Source organism: Drosophila kikkawai, chromosome 3L, assembly GCF_030179895.1.
Source record: "Drosophila kikkawai strain 14028-0561.14 chromosome 3L, DkikHiC1v2, whole genome shotgun sequence".
In the NCBI taxonomy this organism is placed as follows: Eukaryota; Metazoa; Arthropoda; class Insecta; order Diptera; family Drosophilidae; genus Drosophila; species Drosophila kikkawai.
Window position 1 is genome coordinate 893708 of NC_091730.1, and position 21014 is coordinate 914721.

Consider the following 21014-nt stretch of genomic DNA (forward strand, 5'->3'; position numbering starts at 1 on the left):
CACTGATTTGTTTAATGGCTCTGCGGTTTATATATAGATGCACAGCTACCATCATCGCCTGATCGGATCGGATCGGGCGAGCCCGTGCCAAGTCAGGCGACACACCACCGCCGCTTCCTATTTGTTTGCGCCTCAATTTGTGGCAATTGAAGAAGATCCGCGTCTGAGACCGAGACCCAGGCCGGGAACACCGCCCGGCCAAGTCAATTGTATTGATTCGCCACCAGTTGCCGCCAATTTATTTATTCGTCGTTAGTGCGCAGTTGGCTTCGTTTCGGACTCAATCCTCCTCAGAGTGGGCCTGGCGTTCTGTGCCGGAATCGTATAAATTTATGTAATCAGTCGTCCGGTTGGAGGCACATTGAGTGGAGGTCTTGCTTGTTTTGTCGCCGTTACTATATATTTCTGTAAATAATGGACAAGATGCCCGAGGAGGAGGATGCGTCCCCGGTGTCGACAGCTCCCGTCACGCCCACATCTCCGCACGAGTTCAAGATGTTGCCGCTGTTCATGGACTTTGAGGATTTTGTAAGTGAAACATGAAATTCAGACCCCAATTGATTCTGATGACCACTCTGCACTGTTCATTCCAGGAAATTTGCAGGCCAGCTCCCTTTTCCTATGATGACAAGGCCATGCTGGAGCGGAAGATGTGCGACTACGCCCGGAAGATCACTTACCAAATGGCCAAGGCCGGACAGACCACCCGCAGGGTGCGTGTCTACGCCGATGGCATCTACGATCTGTTCCATCAGGGCCATGCCCGCCAGTTGATGCAGGCGAAGAACATATTTCCCAACGTCTACCTCATCGTGGGCGTGTGCAACGACGAGCTGACACTCCGGATGAAGGGACGCACGGTCATGAATGGATACGAGCGCTATGAAGCAGTGCGTCACTGCCGATATGTGGATGAGGTGGGGTTCCATTATGGCCATAGAACTCTTTTGTTTTTACAACCTCCTCACCCTCCTGGCAGATCGTTCCAAATGCTCCCTGGTCGCTGACTGACGAGTTCCTCGAGGACAACAAAATTGACTTTGTGGCCCACGACGACATCCCCTACGGAGCTGGTGGCGTCAACGACATCTATGCTCCTCTCAAGGCGCGCGGCATGTTCGTGGCCACGGAGCGTACCGAGGGTGTGTCCACCTCGGACATTGTGGCGCGAATCGTGAAGGATTACGATGTATATGTGCGCCGGAACCTGGCCAGAGGCTACTCCGCCAAGGAGCTGAACGTCTCGTTCCTATCCGAGAAGAAGTTCCGTCTGCAGAACAAGATGGACGAGCTAAAGTCACGCGGCAAGCGGGAGCTGACCAAGGTCAAGGTGGACATCATCACCAAGTGGGAGGAGAAGTCGCGCGAGTTTATTGACGCCTTCCTGCTGCTCTTCGGTAGGGAGAGACTCAATAGCCTGTGGAACGAGTCCAAGGGCAGGATCATCCAGGCCCTCAGTCCACCTGGCAGTCCGAATGGCTCTATCAACGGCGACGACTCTGATGGAAAGGAGCGCGATGACGAGTCCGATGACGAGTACTTGGAGCTCCCCTTGGAGTACGGGGCGGCGGGCAAGCAGGAGCGGAGCGGCTTGACTCGGCGCAGCCGAAATCTGGCTGCCTACGAAGAGGATGCGGAAGCGGAGAAGGACCTAGAGTACGAACGACGCAGCAATTGACGGCTTGCTGCCATTCCAAATTCCATTATTTTTAACCCTTCAAATACGACTGTAAATTAATTGTTTGTAATTGGTTACGAGAAGAAAACAACAACGGCACGACCTCCTCACCCCTCGATTTGTGGGATGGTTCCCGATGCTACAAGGGGTTGTTTAAGTGTTAAATATACTCTTGACAAAGACAAGGTCTGCCCTGGAAACTCCTCCTGCTTTTCTAAGAAGGGAAATCCCGACGTTCTTCCTTGCTTGCTGCCTTTATTGGATTACCTTTCAAATAGCTATGCATATATGTGTAATGTGAATACAAGTGGGGTTAAATAATAGTTTAGTTCAAGGAAATCAAATCCGCTTTTCGTGGTTATTTGAAATAACGTTGAAGTATTCGCATATAAAAAAAAAACACAATCGATTGACCATGATCCTCTTCATGGAGCCCTGTTCATGCCCGTGGCAAACAGCGGCACCATTTTCTTGCCCTTGGCCTTCTTCTGTTTCTTTGACTCTGTCTGAGCAGCTCCGCCGCCCGTCTTCTTCTTCTGATCCAAGGCTCCGACCAATAGCTCCCCCAGTCCCCAATGGCCAACAGCAGATCGCTGTTCGTAATCATCCTCGCTGCTGGGTTGCTTCGGGTTTGGAGTAGTTCGCGGTGGCGGCGGCGGTGGTGCCGAACGACCCCAGGCGCCCACCTGGAAGTCCAGGGATCCGGCAGCACTGCCTGGCGAACCACTGCCAATGGTGGGCCACATATCCTGCTTGGGACTGGCCAGAGTCACGCTCGAGTAGCGGGAGCCACTCTCCTGGCTAATGGCCATAGGCAAGGAGCCACTGGGCGAGGGCAAGGCCTCCTCGAAGCCGCACTACGGACAGACAATCAATTTTTAACAATCAAAATAGAGCTAATCTCAAGGGAAACTCACCGTGGGAAACTCATGGGAGGAGCTTAGGTCCAGGTTGGCTGCACTGGCTATAAGTTTGCCCATCTGGCGGTCATTGATCTCGTTGATGTGCTGCTCTCGCTTGCGCTCCTCGCGATCCCGACGTTGGCGCTCCTTTTTTCGATGCAGGAGATCCTCTAGAGGAGGCACATCGCTTAGCTTATATTTAATAGAAAAACTTATAAGAGGACTCACCCCTGAAGAGCTTGAGTATTCCTCCGGACACAATGGGTGGATGCAGTTCGACTTCCACAACGGAGAACTGGCATGTAAGGGGCAAGTGACCCAGACAGGTGAACTTGCGACGGTGCTCCTCGTCCATGGAGTGCTGTTCCTTCTGCACGATCTGCGCTTCGATCAGCAGCGGACCCAAGTCCAAGGTGCCGTAGCAGGCCTGCAGCATTTTCACGTTCAACGGGTGCAGGTAAATGTTCTGGCCATCGTTCGACTGGTAGAAATAATAGTACTTGTGGCTGCTGGTGTTGCCCGAGGAGCAGCTTATGCTGCTCGATGCCTCGCCCGCCGACGAGATGGAGGCATCGTCCGGCTTCTCAATATCAAACTTGGCTTCGTGATCCTGGGGTGGAAGCTCCACCTCCTCCAGCTCCAACTCTCTGGGATCAGGCTTCTCGAGTCCCAGCTTTTCGCTGCGCTCCTGGAGCGTCACCAGCGCTTGCTGGATGAACACATCCTCCGGGCACGATACATCCGATTCGGCCAGCAGTTCCACACGCTCCCTCTCGATAATGGCGGCCACATCTGCTCTTTTGGCTATTACGAACTTGGAGTACCGCTTGGCCTCCTCGCCGGCGGAGAGGAGTGGGAAACGTTCGATGGCCTCCCCTCCAGCTCCTCCGTGCTTCTCGATGTACATGGAGCCCTTGTGACGTCGCATCAACTGAAAGGTTATGGTGTCGCCCACTTGCAAGTCCCTTTGCTGCTCGATGGTGCAGCTCTTTAGATCGCCAGCGTGAATGGCATCATAGCAGATGGGGCACTTGCGCCAGGTCTTGTCGCTCAGCGAGAGATAGTGCAACAGGCACGGCCAGCAGTAGGCGTGGCCGCATCTGGTGAGCTTGGCTGCCACCGGCGGATAGAGACAGATGGGGCACTGCAGCTCCTCGGTGGTCTGGATGTTGATCTGCTCAATGTAGCTCCAATCGATGAGCTCGTCCGGCGAGCCATTCACCTGGGCCTTGGCCCCCAAGCGAATCACAAACTGGAAGTTGGCCTGCAGGAACTGCTCCTTGTTGTAGCGCTGCTTGCGCAGGCCCAGGCCATGGTTCTGCTGATGCTGATGGTGGTGTCCCCGCTCCAGCTCCCTCGGCACGCAGTGGAAGTTGAGCAGATGGTTCAAATTCTGCTTCTTGCTGCCCTGTGCGTACACAGAGTTCAGTTCATGGTCAAAGTCACCGCTACTACGTGGGTAGCCGGCACTGGCGTAGGCTAGTCGGGTGCCGCCTGAAGCCCAGTCTTCGCCGCGGGATGCGAACGGATCGTTGGCCCCATAGCCACCGCCGCCGCCCCGAGCCCTTGGCCGCTTGTCCACATTGGGACGTAGCTTGGCTGGCTGCTGTTGTTGTTGTGTCTGCTGCTGCTTGGTGCTGCGCTGCTGCTGCTGCTCGTTGCGTGGTGTGGGAAGCTGCTCCCGTCGGCGGTTATTCCGCTGCTTGCTGTTGCTGGCATGTACTTCTGAGGAGAAGAATGAATACCATTGGTTTATGGCACTTTACAGAAGGATGTGGATGCAAGAACTCACCACTGGACTTCCTTTGCGATTCACCAGACGAGGACTTGCCATGATGAGAGGAGGATTGAGGCTGCTTCTTGCTGCTGCTGTTGCTGTTGTTGCTGTCCATCGTAGTGGTTGTAGAACTGAGAGGTGTTGGTGCTGGTATTGGTATTGGTGCTGGTGCTGGGCAGCTGCCAAGAGGCAGCAAACTGCGTCTTGCCTAGGTCTCCACACGGAGTGCGTTGGGCAGAGTATTCTCGTTGCGGATTCATATTTACTGAGCCATGATTATCCAACGGTACGACCAGAAATAATACTTGCGTAATATTTCCAAAAAATCCAATGCGGCTGTCGCGAGGAAGTGCTGGGGTCTCGAGGCGAGTCGAAAGTACCGAAAGCCAAGTACTTTTACTTGCGGATCGTTCACTTTTCTATGTGTGTTAGTTAGTCTATGACTCCGTGTGTTGGTATTGGTTCGTGTCGTATCGTCGTATGGGTGTCTCTGAAAATGCGTGACGTCTGTGGGTCTGTTCGGGGTCTATTCCTGGTCTTTACCGACAATTTTCACTTCCAATAGTACGCTCCCACCGATTCGGTCGGTCACTGCTCGATTTTACGTCTCGAAATCAACGGAATTTTGATGGAAAAACCAAATATTCTTTGGTCGGGAAAAATAGCATCCGCGATGCCCTATGCAAAATGGCTGACTGTGAGTGTTGGAAAGCGCGCTGTCCAGAGATGTGGGTGGACTTGGTCGTGACACAAATCAATTCCCAACAGCAATAATAAATCAAATAAAAATAATTATAATTTCCAGTCGTGAGGAATTTTGGATTTTTTGTTTAATTTCATAGAAAATTGAGCTACATTTTTTGGCAGCCTGCTACTATCGGCAGAAGCAGTGCTGGAAAACGCCAAGCTGTGCATCCAACAGCTGATTTTGTTATCTGGGACGCACTTTGACCGGCCTTTGGAAAAGCTATAACTATGCTAAAGTCAACACCCTAGTCGTTAATCCGACGAAATGGACTTTCGAAATGCCCGTGCCCGGCAGCCGGAGATCGTGCGTTCTGTGCAAAAGGATGCTCGCTATACGAACGAGCTGGCCGAGGACTTTTCCGATGTCCTGCGGCTCACAGGCCCAAGGAATTGGATAAAGTACAACCAGATGTGCCGGCTGCTGGCGGAGCTGAGCTACCACGGCTTCGCGTCGGCCAACAACTTACAAACCCTCGGGGAGGAGTACACAGGGATCATACAGGTGGACGGTAACTACAAGCAGATTCCCAGCAGATTGGTAAGCCCAACATTCAGCTGCGTGCAGATTGGTTTTCATTTTCTTTCCTATACTCTTCCAGTTGCAACTCCTGGCCATCGTCCTTGAGTTTGGTGGTGACTCCTTGTTCCAGCGACTGTTGCAAAAACTGGAACTGTACGTGGCCAACCATGAGGAAATCCGTCCCCAGGCCAAGCAGCAGTTGAAAAAGATCATCCTGCGGGTGAAGCAATCTCCAGGCTATGTTAAGGCCTTGCACAAGTCACTCTTCTACTTGGACGCCAGCAAATATCAGTTGTCCAAGCGCACCACGGGCATCAACTACGTGCTCATCCGCCACTGGTTGCAGCCAGAGTTCTCACTGTACGGCTACAAGATCCTCGGCGTGATCACCTTCCTGCAGGTCACCGTTTCGCTGGCCATCAGTGGCTGGGATGCCTGGCGAGAGCATCGGCGCCAGCAATTGGAGGCGATCAAGCAGGCGGGCAAGAAATTGTTCCTGCAGCGGCGATCAACAAGTGTTAAGGACGCAGATCCGGACTCGGATGCCCCTCAGTGCATTCTTTGCCTGGAGCCGCGATCCCATAGCAGTCTGACGCCCTGCGGTCACATATTTTGCTGGCACTGCCTGCTGGAGTGGCTGGAGGAGCGGGATGAGTGCCCTCTGTGCCGCGAGTCGCTGAAGAAGTCCCAGGTGATCCTGCTACAGAACTATTCCTAGGATTAAGATAGCCCTACTAATGTGTACCTGTAAATGCCATGTATTATTTGAAGACATTTGCTTTGGAATTGATATATATTTTTTACGATTGAACTCACTACAAAATACGGGATCCTTGGCTTTAAGGGAACCCATTTGGTCGGCTTATAACAATGTTTAACAAACTCTGACTTTGTTGCGACACCTTAATCTTATTTTTGTCTGAAAATATCATTGGGAATCCTAAATACTCTTACATCTCGGATAGTCTTAAACATAAACGAAACAAAGGGCTTGAATTAATCAAGGCAAAAGTAATTTAATTATTTAAACAAGGCTCTCTGCTTCAAAGTCCGATGACTCTTAGATCTATGAAGTCGCAGTCCCACTCGCCTTCCTTATAGTTTTGGTGCTGATCTTACTTATCTAGGTATTTACAATACATTCTACCTCTATGATTAAATCAAAATCTAAATTGTCCTAGAGGATATCCAGGTAGACGGTGCGGTTGAATATCTGCTTCCTGCGGCGCGACTCAAAGGCCGATCGAGCCTCCGCCGGCGACTCAAAAGCCACACGGGTATCGCCGGTGGGCTTGCCGTCATCGTTGAACCGCCGAATGATGTCGTCGGGACTGAGTTTGTAGTCGCCGAAGAAGCGCAGGATGTCCTTGAGCTCCGCCTTGAAGGGAACGTTGCGCATGGCCACAACGCAGCCAGGTCGATTGAACTTATCCGAGATTTCTGTCATAATCACTGGGGCAGCAGCTGCGGGAGCCGGACTAGGGGTGAGGGAGCTGGTGCCGCTGATCTGTGGTGGGTCGGGTCGGGCAAATGGATTGAAGTGCTGCTTGCCGGTGGTTGTTGTGGAGGCAGTGGAGCTGCTATTGCTTTCCTGCGACTTTTCCCTCTCCTGGGATCTTTGCTTCTCCACCTGCTGCTGCTGCTGTTGCGGTGGCTGGTCCTGCGGCGGACTACTGATGTCGTTAAACCGACTAGGGCCGCGCCGACGTGATTGCTGTTTCCCCTGACCCTCGCTGGAGCCACCTCCGCGACTTCCGCTTCCACTACCGCCACTGACATTGTTACCTTCTGCCTGTTGCTGCTGCCTGGGACCGTTGCCGCCTGGCAGATAGTCCATGAAGGGCTTGTTCATTCTGTCCGCAATTTCCTGCGGTGTAATGGTAACCACCCGTAGACCCCTGCCCCTGAAACGTCGATTGTGAAACTCCCGGACGGCCTGTTTGGTGCTGGCGGGATCTGAGAACTCCACAATAAACTCACCGGAGCTTTGATTGCGCTCATTGAACAGCTGCTCAATGTGCTCGATGCGCAGTTGCTCCAAGGAGAAGAGCTCCCCGAGATCATTGGCCCGGGTGGCATACTCGCAGTTGTGCACACGGACGAAGACGTCCTCCTGGCGGGGTCGCTGGTTGTCACCTCCTCCTCCTCCGCCTTCTATTCTCTCTGGGCCAATGTTGGGAAAGTTAGGACCATTGCCGTTTGAATTTCCATTGCAGTTCATGTTCATGGCCATGTTGTTGCCCATATTGAAGGGAAAGTTGCCGCCGTTGGGCAGCTGGTGCTGTTGCTGCTGCAGGTTTGGCATGTTGAATGGCATGTTGCCGTTGGCAAAGGGTGACATCATATTGGGATTCATATTCATCTGCTGCTGCTGTTGTTGTTGTTGTTGTTGTTGCTGCTGCTGTTGTTCCTGTGCTTGGCGCCTTCTTGGATCGTTGCTGAGCCTACTTTGCTCCTCCTCCTGCTGCTGCTGCTGTTGCTGCCTTCTCTGCTGATCCTGCAATAGCTCCTCCCTCTGGTCGGCCTCCTCCTTAAGCAGCTGCTCGTTGGCCCGGCGTAGCTTCTCCTTGGCATTCTGCATCTCCTGCAGACTGCTGGGCCTCACCCTCAGCTGCCGGAAACCAATATAGTGACTGGACGTGTCCTCCAGCGCTGACTTCGCATCAGACTCTCTGGCAAACAGGACAAAGGCCACGCATTCGCGACGATTGTTGGGACTGGGGGACAGCTGGATGTCCACCACGGTGTAGTTGGAGGAGAACATCTTCATAATCTCCTGCTCGGTGGTGAGCTGCGGCAGGTCCTCTATGTACAGGACTGTGGTAACAGGAATAGGCATGGGCATGCCTCCTCCTCCTCCTCCTCCCCTATCGCTGTTTCTCTCGCCGCCACCATTGTGGTGATGGCCCCTGCCGCCCCCATCGTGATGATTTCGTTGCTGATTGGCACGCTCCTCCGCCCGCTCGAACTCCTCATCACCCACGGGGGCGATTTGGATCATTCGGTCGCGAAACATGGTGTTGTTACGCTGCACCGCCTTCTGGGCACTGGACACCCGGGAGAACTCCACGTAGGCGACCCCGGTGCGGTTGCCGTTCACCGTCATTATCTTGATGCCGTTGTGGGGAATATACAGGCCCTGAAAGTACTTGCGGATGTCGCTGTACGAGATGCTCGGGCACATGCCACTCATTCGGATGTAACAGGTGTCGGCCACGGCCACGGGTGTGTTCCCCCCGCCGCCACCGACCCCGGCACCACCACCGCCGCCCGGGGAGCTGCCCATGCCCAGAGGCGACACCTTGGCCGGCGTCTGTTGCTGCTGGAGCAGCTGCTGCTGCTGCTGAAAGAGCTGTGGATACATCTGGGCATAGGGATTAACGCTGGCAAAGGCGATGGGCTCGGTGGACTTGGCAGGCTGCTCCATCACCTGGGCCTGGCTGCCGTTGGCCACCTGCTGCAGTGCAGCCATCAGCTGTGGATTGCCACTGGCGTTCGGGGCGAGATTGTAGTTGTTGGTTATGTTGTTGGTGGTGCTGCTGGTGCTAGTGGTGTAGTTCTGCAGCGAGGGCAAGACCGGGGCCACGGGGAGGCCCAGACCTAAGCCCAGACCTGGCGGCAGCTGGACTTGAGGTGGTGCCTGAGCCCAGGGCGAGGGTATCGCAGCGCCTCCCATGTGGGCCAACTTTAACTCCCTTTCTTGGCTATCCTTACGCTCCGGGCGACGCTTGCGACCTCGATCGCGATGATCTCGTTCACGCTCCCGCTCCCATTCTCGATCGCTGTCATCGGAGCTGGAGGAGCGGCTGCGACTGCGACCGCGCCCTGTGACATCGGAAAGCGTGATGCCCGCCTGCTGCTGATAGGCCAGAAAAGAAGGAGCGCCCCCTGTGGCACCTACAGGGACAGCGGCCTTGACCTGCCCCAGAAAGCCGCTCAAGCCACCAATGATCGGCGGCAGGGGGGCTGAAGTGGCAGCTGAGCCTGGCCTAGTGGGAGCCACTGGTATGGGAACAGGCACGGCAATGGGCGCTGGCGTCGTGGCCGCCTTGCGAGCGGTCTCAATAACCTTCTGCATCTCGGCCCGCGAGGAGAGCAGCAGGCGCACCTGGATCTCCATTAGCTTCTCGCGATCTTTTAGCATGGCGCAGCGGGCGTCCTCGTCGGTGCTGTGGACGATGGGTTTTTAGAAATGGGAGAAAGAGAACGAAAGCAACAAATCAGGGGAAGTAATCAGTAAAGGTGGCGGTCAATATACTAAACAGCCGCGCAGTGGCTTCGTCTTCGTTTCTAGGAAGAGTTCCGGTGGTCTCATCCGTGTCCTCTTTAAATGCAGTCAAAATAATAGCACTAAAAATACATTCGATCCATCTATAATGCTTCTTCACAGAACTCGAAAAGGCTTATATTTACATATTTATATTCATTTTTTCGTTACCAACCCAGTTTATGATACTATTCCGATGTGCATAAAATTAAAATTCTGAAAAATTAGCCATACCTCGCTAAATAAAAAAAATATTGGAATAACAAAGGAGTCATAATTTGTATATACTTTCAGGGTATTGTAGTTTTAGTCAGAATGTTGCAACGCAGTTAAGGGATAATTTCTAGATCAGCATTAACAGCCAAGTAGTAAATCTATCCATATCTATTAATATAAATATTTATCCAATTTATTCAATTTTAACGAGAAAGAATTTAACTTCGGTTAGCCCAAGCTTATAAACCTTTGAACTTTGCAAATGGATCAGGGTACCGACTCGAAAAACTATCATAACTAGGTCAAAAATGCATTAATTTTAATTCTGAATGCGTTTCTGTGCTAGTTTTTTAAAGTTTATCAAGTCTGCATACTAATTTAACATTTGAAAAAAAATATATTTTTTTTTTAATTTTAACGATGTAACCCCTTATAAAATTGTGAAAAAATGTCAACATATTTTTTCCCTTCGTACATGGCTAGAAAAACTCCCCTGTTAATGTTGATCAAGAAAATATATGGTTTATAGGGTCGGAAATGACTTCTTCGCTGCGTAGCAAGCTTCTGATTAAAATTATAATACCCTGTAAGGGTATAAAAAGGGGTTAATAAAATTGTAATAAAAAAAAAAATTATTCTTATTTCTTTTCAAATAAATGATTCCTTTTTAATACATTAATTGTCAACGTAACCTTACCTTGGTTTCTGTAATTATTTTTACATAATTACGATCATTTTAATTAAGGGCTTACGCCATTTTTAAGACTGGCATTAAAATGTGTGACAATATTGGCGTAACCAGAGTTTGTCATGGTATGGATTAGATTGGATAATGATGTTACCTTTTGTCTTACTGTATATAGAACCATTCATCCAGACATATGTACTTGCATCCGCTCATCGAAGATAACATTCTGAGTAATTTCTTAGTGCTATTATTTTGACCGCCGCTGTGGAATATTCATGCTTGGAGCGACTCAGGAGAGCCGGCTCAGGTATGCTATAGGTTTACTTATAGATCAGATTGTGGCTAACTACCTGAAAGCGATGAAAGCGTCGCCCATCTCGCCGCCGATAATGTGGACACCGCCCTCGGGGATTGAGAGGCCGGTGAAGAAGTTTCGAATGTCGCGGGCATTTGCCGTCCACGGCAGATTTTGTAACCGAATAATCACACTCATCTTGATCAATCAATTGATTTGACTTGCAATTTATTTCTTTCTTTGTACAGACAGACGACAGATAGTTCGCTGTCTGGCTATCCGCGATCCTCCCGCTTCCACTGGGAGATATGCTTTCACCGATTCTTTAGCTGAACATCAGATGGCCATCGCCCTGGATTCTGATGAGAGTGGTTTTCCGCTGCTTATATTGAATCTGTAAAGAAAATCGGAGACTTATGGAGACTTGTGTGCCAACAGAACAAGATCTTAAAGCTTTTTATCAATATTAATGTCGATTTCTAGCGGAAATCGTTTCTAACTACTTTTTGTTTATACTATAGTAATAATAATTAATTATATGGATATAAATAATATTGGATTTAAAATTTAAATCATTGATTTCTCATTCAGCTCTTTTTCAACATTGGAAATATTAATCGTAACACAGGTTTCCGAATGCCAAGGCTTTGAACAGGCTTATCTTTAATCGGCACATGCTATTATGAACATATTTATTCTGTGTCTCCGATGTAAACTATTTTTCAGTGACAACTTCCTTGCGGGCAAAGCTCTGCTCTGCTCTGCTCCTGATGTTTATCTCGGGTTGATCGCCTCATTGCACACATATGAGAGACTCCACGGACGAAGTGTGGTTTCTCTAGGCAATCTCTGGGCTCTGAGCTGGCTATGGCCAAGACGAGCGCCTGATTTAAGTATTGCGTAAGCCGACCAGTTTCCCACAAGTCTTGCAGCACACCAAGGCTTCCCAGCTCTCAAAAAATATATAAATAAATAAAGGGTCTCACTTACTCTGATGACCTTAATAGGTCCAAGGCCTGATCGAGGCCACAAATAGTGGCCAGAGGACACCCTAACCCTACCTAAGCACATACTGGGTCTGGGAGATCCCCGTTCCCACAGAGCCACATGCTCCACGATCATTAGACCGCTTCAATTTCCTCATTAGACGCACTCAATTAGCTGCCGTTTAGACGACTTTGTTTCCACCGGAGGAGGAGGAGGCGGCGGAATAGCGGGCCGGAGGATCGCCAACTGCTTTCCCAAAACAGAGGTGGAGAAAACCCGTTGATCGTTTTGGACGTAATGGGAAAGCGATTATGCAGCTTTAATTCAATCGTCGATGCTAGTTTTGTGTTTCAAGTCAATGCGATTGGTCTGCCACTGTCGGCATGTTAGTGTTTCGGTGTCAAAGACATCACAGATCCAGCAGGAGTCGGGGTGCCGAGTTGAGCTTCAGGAAACTCGAGCCCAAACTCCTTCCGCCTGGCTATATAAAAAGCATTGTTGGCATCTCCGCTTTGGCAGTAAGAAAATCGAATTGGCCGCGTTACCGTCTCTCCGTCGCCGTCGGTCGTCATCGATCACCGATCATCGTCCTCATCATCCTCAGCAATTATCGCATATCATCGCGCTATCATCGACTTGTCGTCGTTAAACGATCGGATCAATTGGATTGATCGATCGCATGTAATCGGAGAATTAAAGAAATGAAAAAATCCACAACAGTGAGTGATCGCCGAATAAGCCTGGGATTACTCTCGACAGTGTTCCTCGTGTTCGATATAGATCCCATAAGATCTGGGCTCTATAGACTTGTGTGCGATTTTCAGGATAGCAAATTACAGTTTAGTCTTTGTTCTTATCGGATCTATATTTCGTCCAAGCCATTTTTAGATATTAGTATCCATATCCGGGATTCTAGCTTTGGATTAGAGCTTAGCAACTTACTGTTTAGTTTCCTAAGGGATCTTTGCTTTCCTCCACCTTCTCCGCCAAGTTCATATGATAGTTTTTGCATTGTCAACCAGCTCAAGCCCTTTTTTTTCTCTCATTTTCAAAGTTAGAACTTTGCTTATAAAACATAATATATATCACAATGGAAGACTGTAATAGTTGTTTAAATACTATTTTGGGCGGTGGTAATATTAATAAAAGAACTGAATCACTCTAGAACCTTACCAACTTCAAGAGAGATTCGATTATATATATTTTTCCCCGATATTAGGTTCCCAACTAAAGAACAACCTCTTGATCTTGAAACTTGGATAATTAATTAAACAATTATTATAAAACAAGCAGACTTGATAAGGGTAGAATTGAATTTCGAAATATTTCGTTTATAAAAGAGAACCCTTAGGATCTGTAGGAATCACTTTCAGGCCTTACTAACCCAGAAACAGATTCCAACTCAAGATAGAAAGCAACAGAACGAAAAGAATAAATATGAGAAAGATAAATTTTAATGTCTCGCAGCTTTCCCGCTTTCAGAGAATGGCCGCCTTAGGCCTGCTGTTGCTGGTGGGCGTCCATGGGACGACGATAATCAGCATCAAGTACCCGGAGAAGCCCACCGAGGTGGTCGTGAAGCCGCAGCCGGCCAAGCGAGACCTAAGCCTGAGTTATGCGGCCACCAACATTGACTCCAAGGAGGGAACTCGCGTCAAGACCATTACGGTGATCAAAAGCGTGGGTGGGAGCATATCTGCTCCGGAAGAAGCGGCGGCAGCTGCTACATTTGGGGCTCCCACTGGTCACAAGCAGCAGCAGCCGAAGCTGGCGATTGATCCGTTGCTGCACAAGAACCCGGAGTGGGCGAATGCCTTTCGCGATAACTTTGACTCCTATGGAGCACTGCCAGATGTCCCGGACATAGATGACCTGTTCGAGTTCGTGAATCGCAAGAAGCCCGCGGAGGAGAAAAAGCAGGAGGCGACTCCCAGCCAGGCGGAGAAGGTGCCGAAGGAGGAAGCCAAGCCGGCTGAGGAGACCACTACCAAAAAGGCCGTCGCCGTTGAGCAGAGCGAGGGAGAGGACAATGCCAAGGGTAGTAGTGCTACCAGCACTGGAAACATCGACAGCGACGAGGCGGTGGTGGAGAAGATCAAGGGCGATGCCGAGTTGCTGCCGCACATCAAGCAGGCCAACATTCTTCGCCTCCAGGCGGCTCAGGCACGCTCGGGGCTGGGTCTGCGCACCAAAGAGTCCCTGATAAGCGTTAACTACTCAACGCCCATGCACCAGGTGACCCAGTATTTTGACAACTACGTCCAGGCGGTGCCAAATGGCTACGACTACTCCAAGCCCTGCGGCGCCCCTCCGGGTAACAGTATCCAGGTGACCACTCCCTCGGGTCGCACCTACGATATTCCGCAGAGCAATAGTAGCGGCACTGGTGGCGGCAATCATCCGTACCTGGCTCCGTCGCTTACGAAAAAGACGCAGATTCCACCAATCACGGCTCAGCCTCCGGTCCAGCAGCAGCCGCCTCCCAACTACTCCTCCGTGAACTCAATAGTGCCGCCCATAGCACAGCCGCAGCAACCGCAGCAGGGCTTTGCTCCAAATGCGCCTCCGCAGCAGCCCCAGGTAGTGTCACCACCGAATGCAGGCATCCTGCCGCCTGTTGGCTCGGGCGGAGTATCTACCAGCCAGCGTCCCTATGTGGCGCCCAGGCTGCGCAACAATGGCCTGGGCATCAGCCGGGCTCCCGGGAGCAGCAGCACCCCGGGACCGGTTCTCGGTGGCGCTCAGCCCGGCGGAGGAGGATTTGTGGGCGGCAATCCACCCAGTTTCCGCACCAGCATCTTTGGCGGCGGTCCCAATCGTCCCAACACGTTGCGGTCGCGTGGCCTAAAGTATTGAGCTCTAAAAACTAGACCCCGCCCAGTGTGGTCGCAGCAGTAGCGATTAAGGTTAATATTGTAATTATAATTGTAAATCAAAAGTGTCAATTCCTGACTAGCACATATGGAGCTCCTATAGTCCGGACATCCCCAACTCCCTGTTCGGGAATACTTAACATCTTCGATCTCGAAGTTCTCTATTGTTCAGCTGTAGCTGGATCATTGTTCTAAACTAAAACGTATCTCACAAGAGCCCATTATAGTAAAATAATAAATATTTGATTAATACTAAATACGTTTTTGGATAATGACCTATTTAATTTATTACTGGGATTAGTGTTAATTTGTGAACAATGGCTGAAAAAGTTGCTTAGAAACGGAAACATGTAGTATTTATACCAATATATTTTAAACGACTTGTTTTTCACTATCATTATAATTTACAAGCTAAAATAACAATTTGTTAACTCTTCTTTACTTGCAAATTGGTAACCTTTTCGCTGACTTAACATATTCCGAATCAAGCTATATTATTTTGACCTTAACTGTAGAATTTACCGAACCAACAGATATTCGCTTTACAATAAAAAACAAGGCACTTTGTTGATAGCAAAGCCATGCTAGACTGTACTTGGTAACCACTGAGGTAACCACGAAAACACCGAATTTAACGAAGCGGATCACAAAGCATGGCCCGGAATAGCTTGGCACGAATCAATACACACTGTTTTCCACAGATTTTAATTAATATTCACTATTTTCCCGTTCTTTGTTTTGTTTTTTGAGCCCTCGTCCCTTTCGCTGTGTGTGTTGTTGCTGTTGCGTGATTGTTGTTGTTGTTGGCATCTCCGCCGAAGAAGAAGCAAAACGAAGCAGACAGGATAGGTGAGGGGGGCACGTCGCTGCTCGAAGTACGAATACTGATTTTTATTCAATGAACTTTTACTCACCACGAAAACCATATAAAATGCAACTTATTCTGGACAACCAATGCACAAAGACAGGAGGATTCGTTTTGGGACAAACGCCTATATATTTATTTCGACAATCTCTGCAGTTGAACGGCTGAAAATTGGAAATCCTGGCAGCGAAAATACAAACGACGTGTTGTAATTGTTTTTTTTTTTGACAAGTGAAAACAAAATGGCTGAAAGCAGTGTTGCAAGATGGCAACTTGGCTTCCCCTAAAAAATCCCATTCACTCCTGATACTCTAACCATATCTGGTACTCGAACCACGTCTGATGCTATAGCCAGAAACTGAATTCAGATTTTAAAATTTTTTTCTGTATTCATTAAAATTGTATTTAAAACGCAGTTTTCTACATTTAAAAAAACTTTAAAAAATAAAATACGTGTTCTAAAGCGTAAAAGTAAAGCGTCAAAGTTTTACACGTTTACAGAACAACGGTGTCAAATTTTATATGGGAATGTTAAGCTTGGGGTCGAATTCTCGTTTTTGGGGTCGAATTCTCATGTAGAATCTTAAATGTAAGTAAAATGATTTGTTGGGAGAGAATAGAGCGTAACTTTTTTACATTTCAACCCAGTGCAGTGTTGCAAAATGACAACTTGGTTTCCCCTAAAAAATCGCATAGTTGATGATATATCGATATCAAAAGTGGTCAGCGCTGCCAGACTTTTCGGTCTGGCACTGGGATTTTCGCGCCCTATTAGGCGGGAAAAAACAAGCATTCAAAATCCTGACCATAGCAAGGAAGAGCCCTTTAACCGCCGGATCAATTGAACCCTTGACAAATATAAAGGCCTTCAAGAGTCCACTTTGCAACGCTTGTAACACAATACATATTCTTAAAAGTATTTCTTCTCGTTTACTTAATAATTTGACAAACTAAAATTATAAAAGCTGGCCAAAAAATTTGATAATAGAGATCAGGGTTTTCTTGGATTCTTAGTATCCTCGGCTTTCGTCTTAGCTCGTTCTGGCGAAGGCTTAATCTTGTAGAAGCGAGGTTTCTGAGGTAAAATTCTATGGGCATCTCCAGGAACTGTAGCCGGGGGTGCTTTCTTGGCGGCTGGCCCTAGATTCGTTCTATGCGTAGAAACGGGAAATCCCCCTTTGCCAGCAGGCTCAGGCTTCAACTGCTTCTTATCTGACGATTGATTCTTGGTAGGTGGCGTTCCACCTCCCGTGGGACTCGCAGGAGTTTTCTTGGACTCGGAAACAGGAGTGGCAGCTTTACCAGCTGGTGGAGGGTCAGAACGCTTCTTGCCTGGTGATCCACCCTTTTGAGCTGGCGGGCCACCGCCCTTGGGCTTCACCGGCTTCGGCGGATTTTTTTTCAACGAGCCCTGGGTGTCGGCCTTGGCCTGCGCCTGCTGCGCCTTAACGATGCACTCGAGACGCGCCTTGTTCTCCTCAGTCAGCTCGCCAAAGATGCTCTCCACAAAGGCCTTGTACTCCTTGTAGTGCTGCGCCTTGTTGCCAGTCGCCGGTGAGGAGCTGGGGGCGCGCCCATGGTAGGTCACGCAGCGCCTGTCGAGTGGGATTTAATCGGAGATTTATGATAGATCATCCACATTTGGGACTTACGTTTCCTTCTCGTTCTGCAGCAGGGTGGTGTCGAATCGCGGCTGCACGTAGAACCAAGCTCCGCTGTTCTTGTGCTCCTCCTGGGCCCACAGTAGCTCCGCCTTGGGATAGAGCTCCAACTGCTCCGTTATTAGGTCGTATGGGAATGGACAGAGCTGAGGAGCAAATTAGATACGAAGCAAACTAGTGGGAATCTATCACCTACCTGCTCCACCCGAACAATGGCAACGGTGTCCTCCTGCTGGTGGTCATCGCGCTCCTTGAAAAGATCATAATAGACTTTTCCCGAACAGAAAACGAGCTTGGTAACGCAGTCTGGATTTTCGGAGGCGGGCCCGTCCTCGGGGATTAGGCGCTTGAAGCTGCTGCCCTCGTTGAAGTCCTTGAACGGACTGCGGGCCATCGGGTGGCGGAGCACGGACTTGGGCGAGAAGTTGATTAGCGGCTTGCGGAAGCCCATTTTTACTTGCCGCCGCAAACAGTGGAAAAAGTTGGCGGGCGTCGAGAGGTTCGTGATGATCCAGTTGACGTTCATCAGCTGGCGCGCCACAAAGTCACAGTCACAGGTGTCCGGATATATATCCGGATCGTCGTCGCTCATCTGCAGGAAACGCTCCATGCGGCCGGAGGAGTGCTCAGGGCCCATGCCCTCCATGCTGTGGGGCAGCAGCAGCACCACGCCGGACTGGCGCACCCACTTTGACTCGCCGCTGGCGATGAACTGGTCGATGATGCACTGCGCCGTGTTGCAGAAGTCGCCGAACTGACCCTCCCACATCACCAGCGTATTGGGGCTGGCCATCGAGTAGCCGTGCTCAAAGCCCAGCACTGCGCACTCCGAGAGCGAGCTGTTGGAGACGGAGTATTGCGCTTGGTCGGGGTACAAGTGGTTCAGTGGCGTGTACACCACCTTGTCGGCGGTCTGGTGATGCAGGACGTGGTGTCGATGCGAGAACGTGCCTCGCTCCACATCTTGACCGCTCAGGCGCACGTGGACACCCTCCTTCAGCAGCGATCCGAAGGCGAAGACCTCGCCCAGCGACCAGTCCGCCACCTTGTCATCCACCATCTGTTTGCGCTGCGAGAGGATGCGTTGGATGCCCCTGTAGGGCAAACATTAACCATCTGTCTGCTCCCAAACGCATCCTTTGCTTCACTTACTTGTGCGCCTCAAACTTGTGCTCCTGTGGCGGCAAGCTGGAGAACACTGTTCCAATCGTCTTGAGGGTATCCTCGCTGACGCCTGTGGGACTCATCTCGAGGCGATTGCGGCCCTCGAAGAAGGCCGGCCAGGGGGAGTCGAGCCAAGTGGAGTTCTGCGGCAGGAAAGGATTCGGGATAGAACAAAAAACAGCTGTAACGGGGACTCACCTTAATCGTCTTGATGTTCTTCGACTTTGCCCAGGAGTCCTCGCAGATCTTATCGTACTCTGAGACCAATGCCTTGTACTCGCCGTCCGTGATCACACCCTCCTTGATGAGCTTCTCCGCGTAGAGCGTCAGGCAGGGCTTCAGCTTCCGTATGCGCTGGTACATCAGCGGCTGGGTGAACATCGGCTCGTCGCCCTCGTTGTGCCCGTTGCGACGGTAGCCGACGATATCGATGACCACATCCTTCTTGAACTTTGTCCGGTAGTCGGCGGCAATGCGGGCGCACTGGATGCATGCCTCCGGATCGTCAGCGTTGACGTGCAGGATCGGGGCACTCGTCACCTTAGCCACGTCCGTGCAGTAACGCGAGGAGCGGGAGAAGCGCGGGTCCGTAGTGAAGCCCACCTGGTTGTTAGACACGATGTGGATGGTGCCGTAGGTGGTGTAATTGGGCAGGTCAGACAAGTGCATCGACTCGTAGACCACGCCCTGCCCGGAGAAGGAGGCATCTCCGTGAATGATGATGGGCAGCACGGTCTCGCCTTCTGTGTCGCCGCGGTGCTCCATTTCTGCCCGCGCCTTGCCCAGCAGAACTGGGTTCACGTGCTCCAGATGCGAGGGATTTGCCACCACGGTGATGCGCACCATTCTGTTGGTTTGACGGTTCAGCCGCTCCTGGAACACGCCCAGGTGATACTTCACGTCGCCGGCTCCAGGGTCACTCGCCTGGAGGCCATGAAACTGCGCCAGTATATCGGCAATGGGCTTCCGGCAGATGTTGGCCAGGACATTGAGGCGACCTCGATGGGCCATTCCTGCGCAATGGAAAGATATCAATAAGGTGATAAGGATAGCCATGGGTACCCTTATTCACCTATAAAAATGGACTCCACGCCGTCATTAGTGGCCCTATCCACCACCTCCTTGATGACTGGTATCATGATGTCGCATCCCTCCAGGCCGAAACGCTTCTCCGAGGTGAACTTTTTTGCCAGGAAGTTCTCAAAGCCCGTCGCTCGGATCAGGCGCTCCAGGATGAGCTTCTTCTCTTCCTTGCTGCACTCCAGGGCTTTTGGCCTCTCGAGTCGCTCACGTATCCATGTGGTCTTCGTGAGCGACGTTATCTGCATGTATTCGATACCGATGTGTCCGCAGTAGATGCGCTCCAAGCGGTCCAGAATCTCCCTGCAGGCGGTACAGGTACGTGACTCTGCATGGCTTTTCCCCCGGAACTCACCTGAGGGGCAGGAACTGCTCATCGCCGCCGATCATCGTGGAGGAGGGAAGCTTAAACATTGCATTCAAATCGCCTGCAAGAGCAGGGATGGGATGTATTAGCGTTTCGACTGCAGATCAACGCAACTCCTTACCGAAAATGTACGAGTAGTGCTGCCTGAGAACATCCTTTGCGGCTTGCCGCTTGGCGCCGTCTACAGAGGAGCTCTTGTCGGGCCCCACGATTCCCAAGGGATCCAGGTCGGCCGCCAGATGACCGCGCATCTGATAGGCCCGGATGATCGCCTGCACCGTGTGATGGTCGTCGATGTTCTTCCAGTCGCCGGGAGGCGCCGCTGGAGGGGCAGCTGAAGGTGCCGCTGAAACAGACGAACCGCCTTCGGAAGCCGCTCTTTCGCCCGAACGAGCCTTCACCGTGGTCCTGAGCTCCATTGGACGCCGCCTGTACTTCCTGGTGGGCAATGTCTGCACCGGGGTCTTCTTGAAAAGTGAGGGCTCCTTGCCGCTGAAGAACGCATCCCAGGACTACGAAGCACCGCAGAAAGAAATTTCACACTCTGGGGATGTCATTAAATCCGGACCTACCTCATCTACAGACTTGGGGTTGCGCTGCCACTTGCTATATAGGTTCTCGATGTAGGCGGCACTGCTTCCGCTGGCAAAGGAGTCGCGGTCGAAGGTTTTGCCCAGCGTACAGCTAATTTTGAGCCAGCGGTGGCCCCATGTGAGAGGCCTCTTGGCCAACACAAGACCCCTCAGCTGGCTTTTATTCATGCTTGGCTATTTAAGATATTGGTGAACTCGATGAATTTAGAATTTGATGAACTAAAAACAAGTAAAAGTAAAAGACATTCCAACTGGAGTTAATAAATGCCAGGCATAATATGACGGATAGGTTTCGGTTCACGGAGAACGCAATCTGCCTGTTGGCTTGCTTAGT

At 50.7% G+C, this 21014-nt stretch overlaps 6 protein-coding genes across 6 annotated transcripts; 3 read left to right on the forward strand and 3 right to left on the reverse strand.

The window, feature by feature from the left end:
* Window positions 1-301: 301 nt before the first annotated feature.
* Window positions 302-1878, forward strand: LOC108079057 (Phosphocholine cytidylyltransferase 2). Its single transcript, XM_017173266.3, has 3 exons — window positions 302-528; window positions 594-917; window positions 980-1878. Exons 1-3 carry the CDS (start codon window positions 415-417, stop codon window positions 1676-1678), a joined length of 1137 nt encoding a protein of 378 aa, XP_017028755.1. The 5' UTR covers window positions 302-414; the 3' UTR covers window positions 1679-1878.
* A 35-nt stretch (window positions 1879-1913) lies between these two features.
* LOC108079055 (E3 ubiquitin-protein ligase RNF10) lies at window positions 1914-5119 on the reverse strand. Its single transcript, XM_017173262.3, has 4 exons — window positions 4373-5119; window positions 2809-4305; window positions 2596-2750; window positions 1914-2535 (listed from the first exon to the last, which is right to left on the reverse strand). Exons 1-4 carry the CDS (start codon window positions 4470-4472, stop codon window positions 2104-2106), a joined length of 2184 nt encoding a protein of 727 aa, XP_017028751.1. The 5' UTR covers window positions 4473-5119; the 3' UTR covers window positions 1914-2103.
* Window positions 5120-5249: 130 nt separating this feature from the next.
* On the forward strand, window positions 5250-6414 carry Pex10 (peroxin 10). The gene is made up of 2 exons (XM_017173305.3): window positions 5250-5642; window positions 5704-6414. Exons 1-2 carry the CDS (start codon window positions 5370-5372, stop codon window positions 6340-6342), a joined length of 912 nt encoding a protein of 303 aa, XP_017028794.1. The 5' UTR covers window positions 5250-5369; the 3' UTR covers window positions 6343-6414.
* A 201-nt stretch (window positions 6415-6615) lies between these two features.
* On the reverse strand, window positions 6616-16056 carry LOC108079079 (RNA-binding protein 12). Its single transcript, XM_017173303.3, has 3 exons — window positions 15865-16056; window positions 11146-11484; window positions 6616-9793 (listed from the first exon to the last, which is right to left on the reverse strand). The coding sequence occupies exons 2-3, from the start codon at window positions 11286-11288 to the stop codon at window positions 6802-6804; spliced, it is 3135 nt and encodes a 1044-aa protein (XP_017028792.1). The 5' UTR covers window positions 11289-11484; window positions 15865-16056; the 3' UTR covers window positions 6616-6801.
* On the forward strand, window positions 12605-15166 carry LOC108079080 (DNA translocase FtsK). The gene is made up of 2 exons (XM_070285123.1): window positions 12605-12796; window positions 13545-15166. The coding sequence occupies exons 1-2, from the start codon at window positions 12779-12781 to the stop codon at window positions 14931-14933; spliced, it is 1407 nt and encodes a 468-aa protein (XP_070141224.1). The 5' UTR covers window positions 12605-12778; the 3' UTR covers window positions 14934-15166.
* Window positions 16057-16722: 666 nt separating the features above from the next.
* On the reverse strand, window positions 16723-20984 carry LOC108079125 (2-oxoglutarate dehydrogenase complex component E1). Its single transcript, XM_017173369.3, has 9 exons — window positions 20660-20984; window positions 20209-20599; window positions 20076-20148; window positions 19713-20023; window positions 18839-19653; window positions 18629-18783; window positions 17673-18570; window positions 17468-17622; window positions 16723-17410 (listed from the first exon to the last, which is right to left on the reverse strand). The coding sequence occupies exons 1-9, from the start codon at window positions 20846-20848 to the stop codon at window positions 16807-16809; spliced, it is 3591 nt and encodes a 1196-aa protein (XP_017028858.1). The 5' UTR covers window positions 20849-20984; the 3' UTR covers window positions 16723-16806.
* Window positions 20985-21014: the final 30 nt, after the last annotated feature.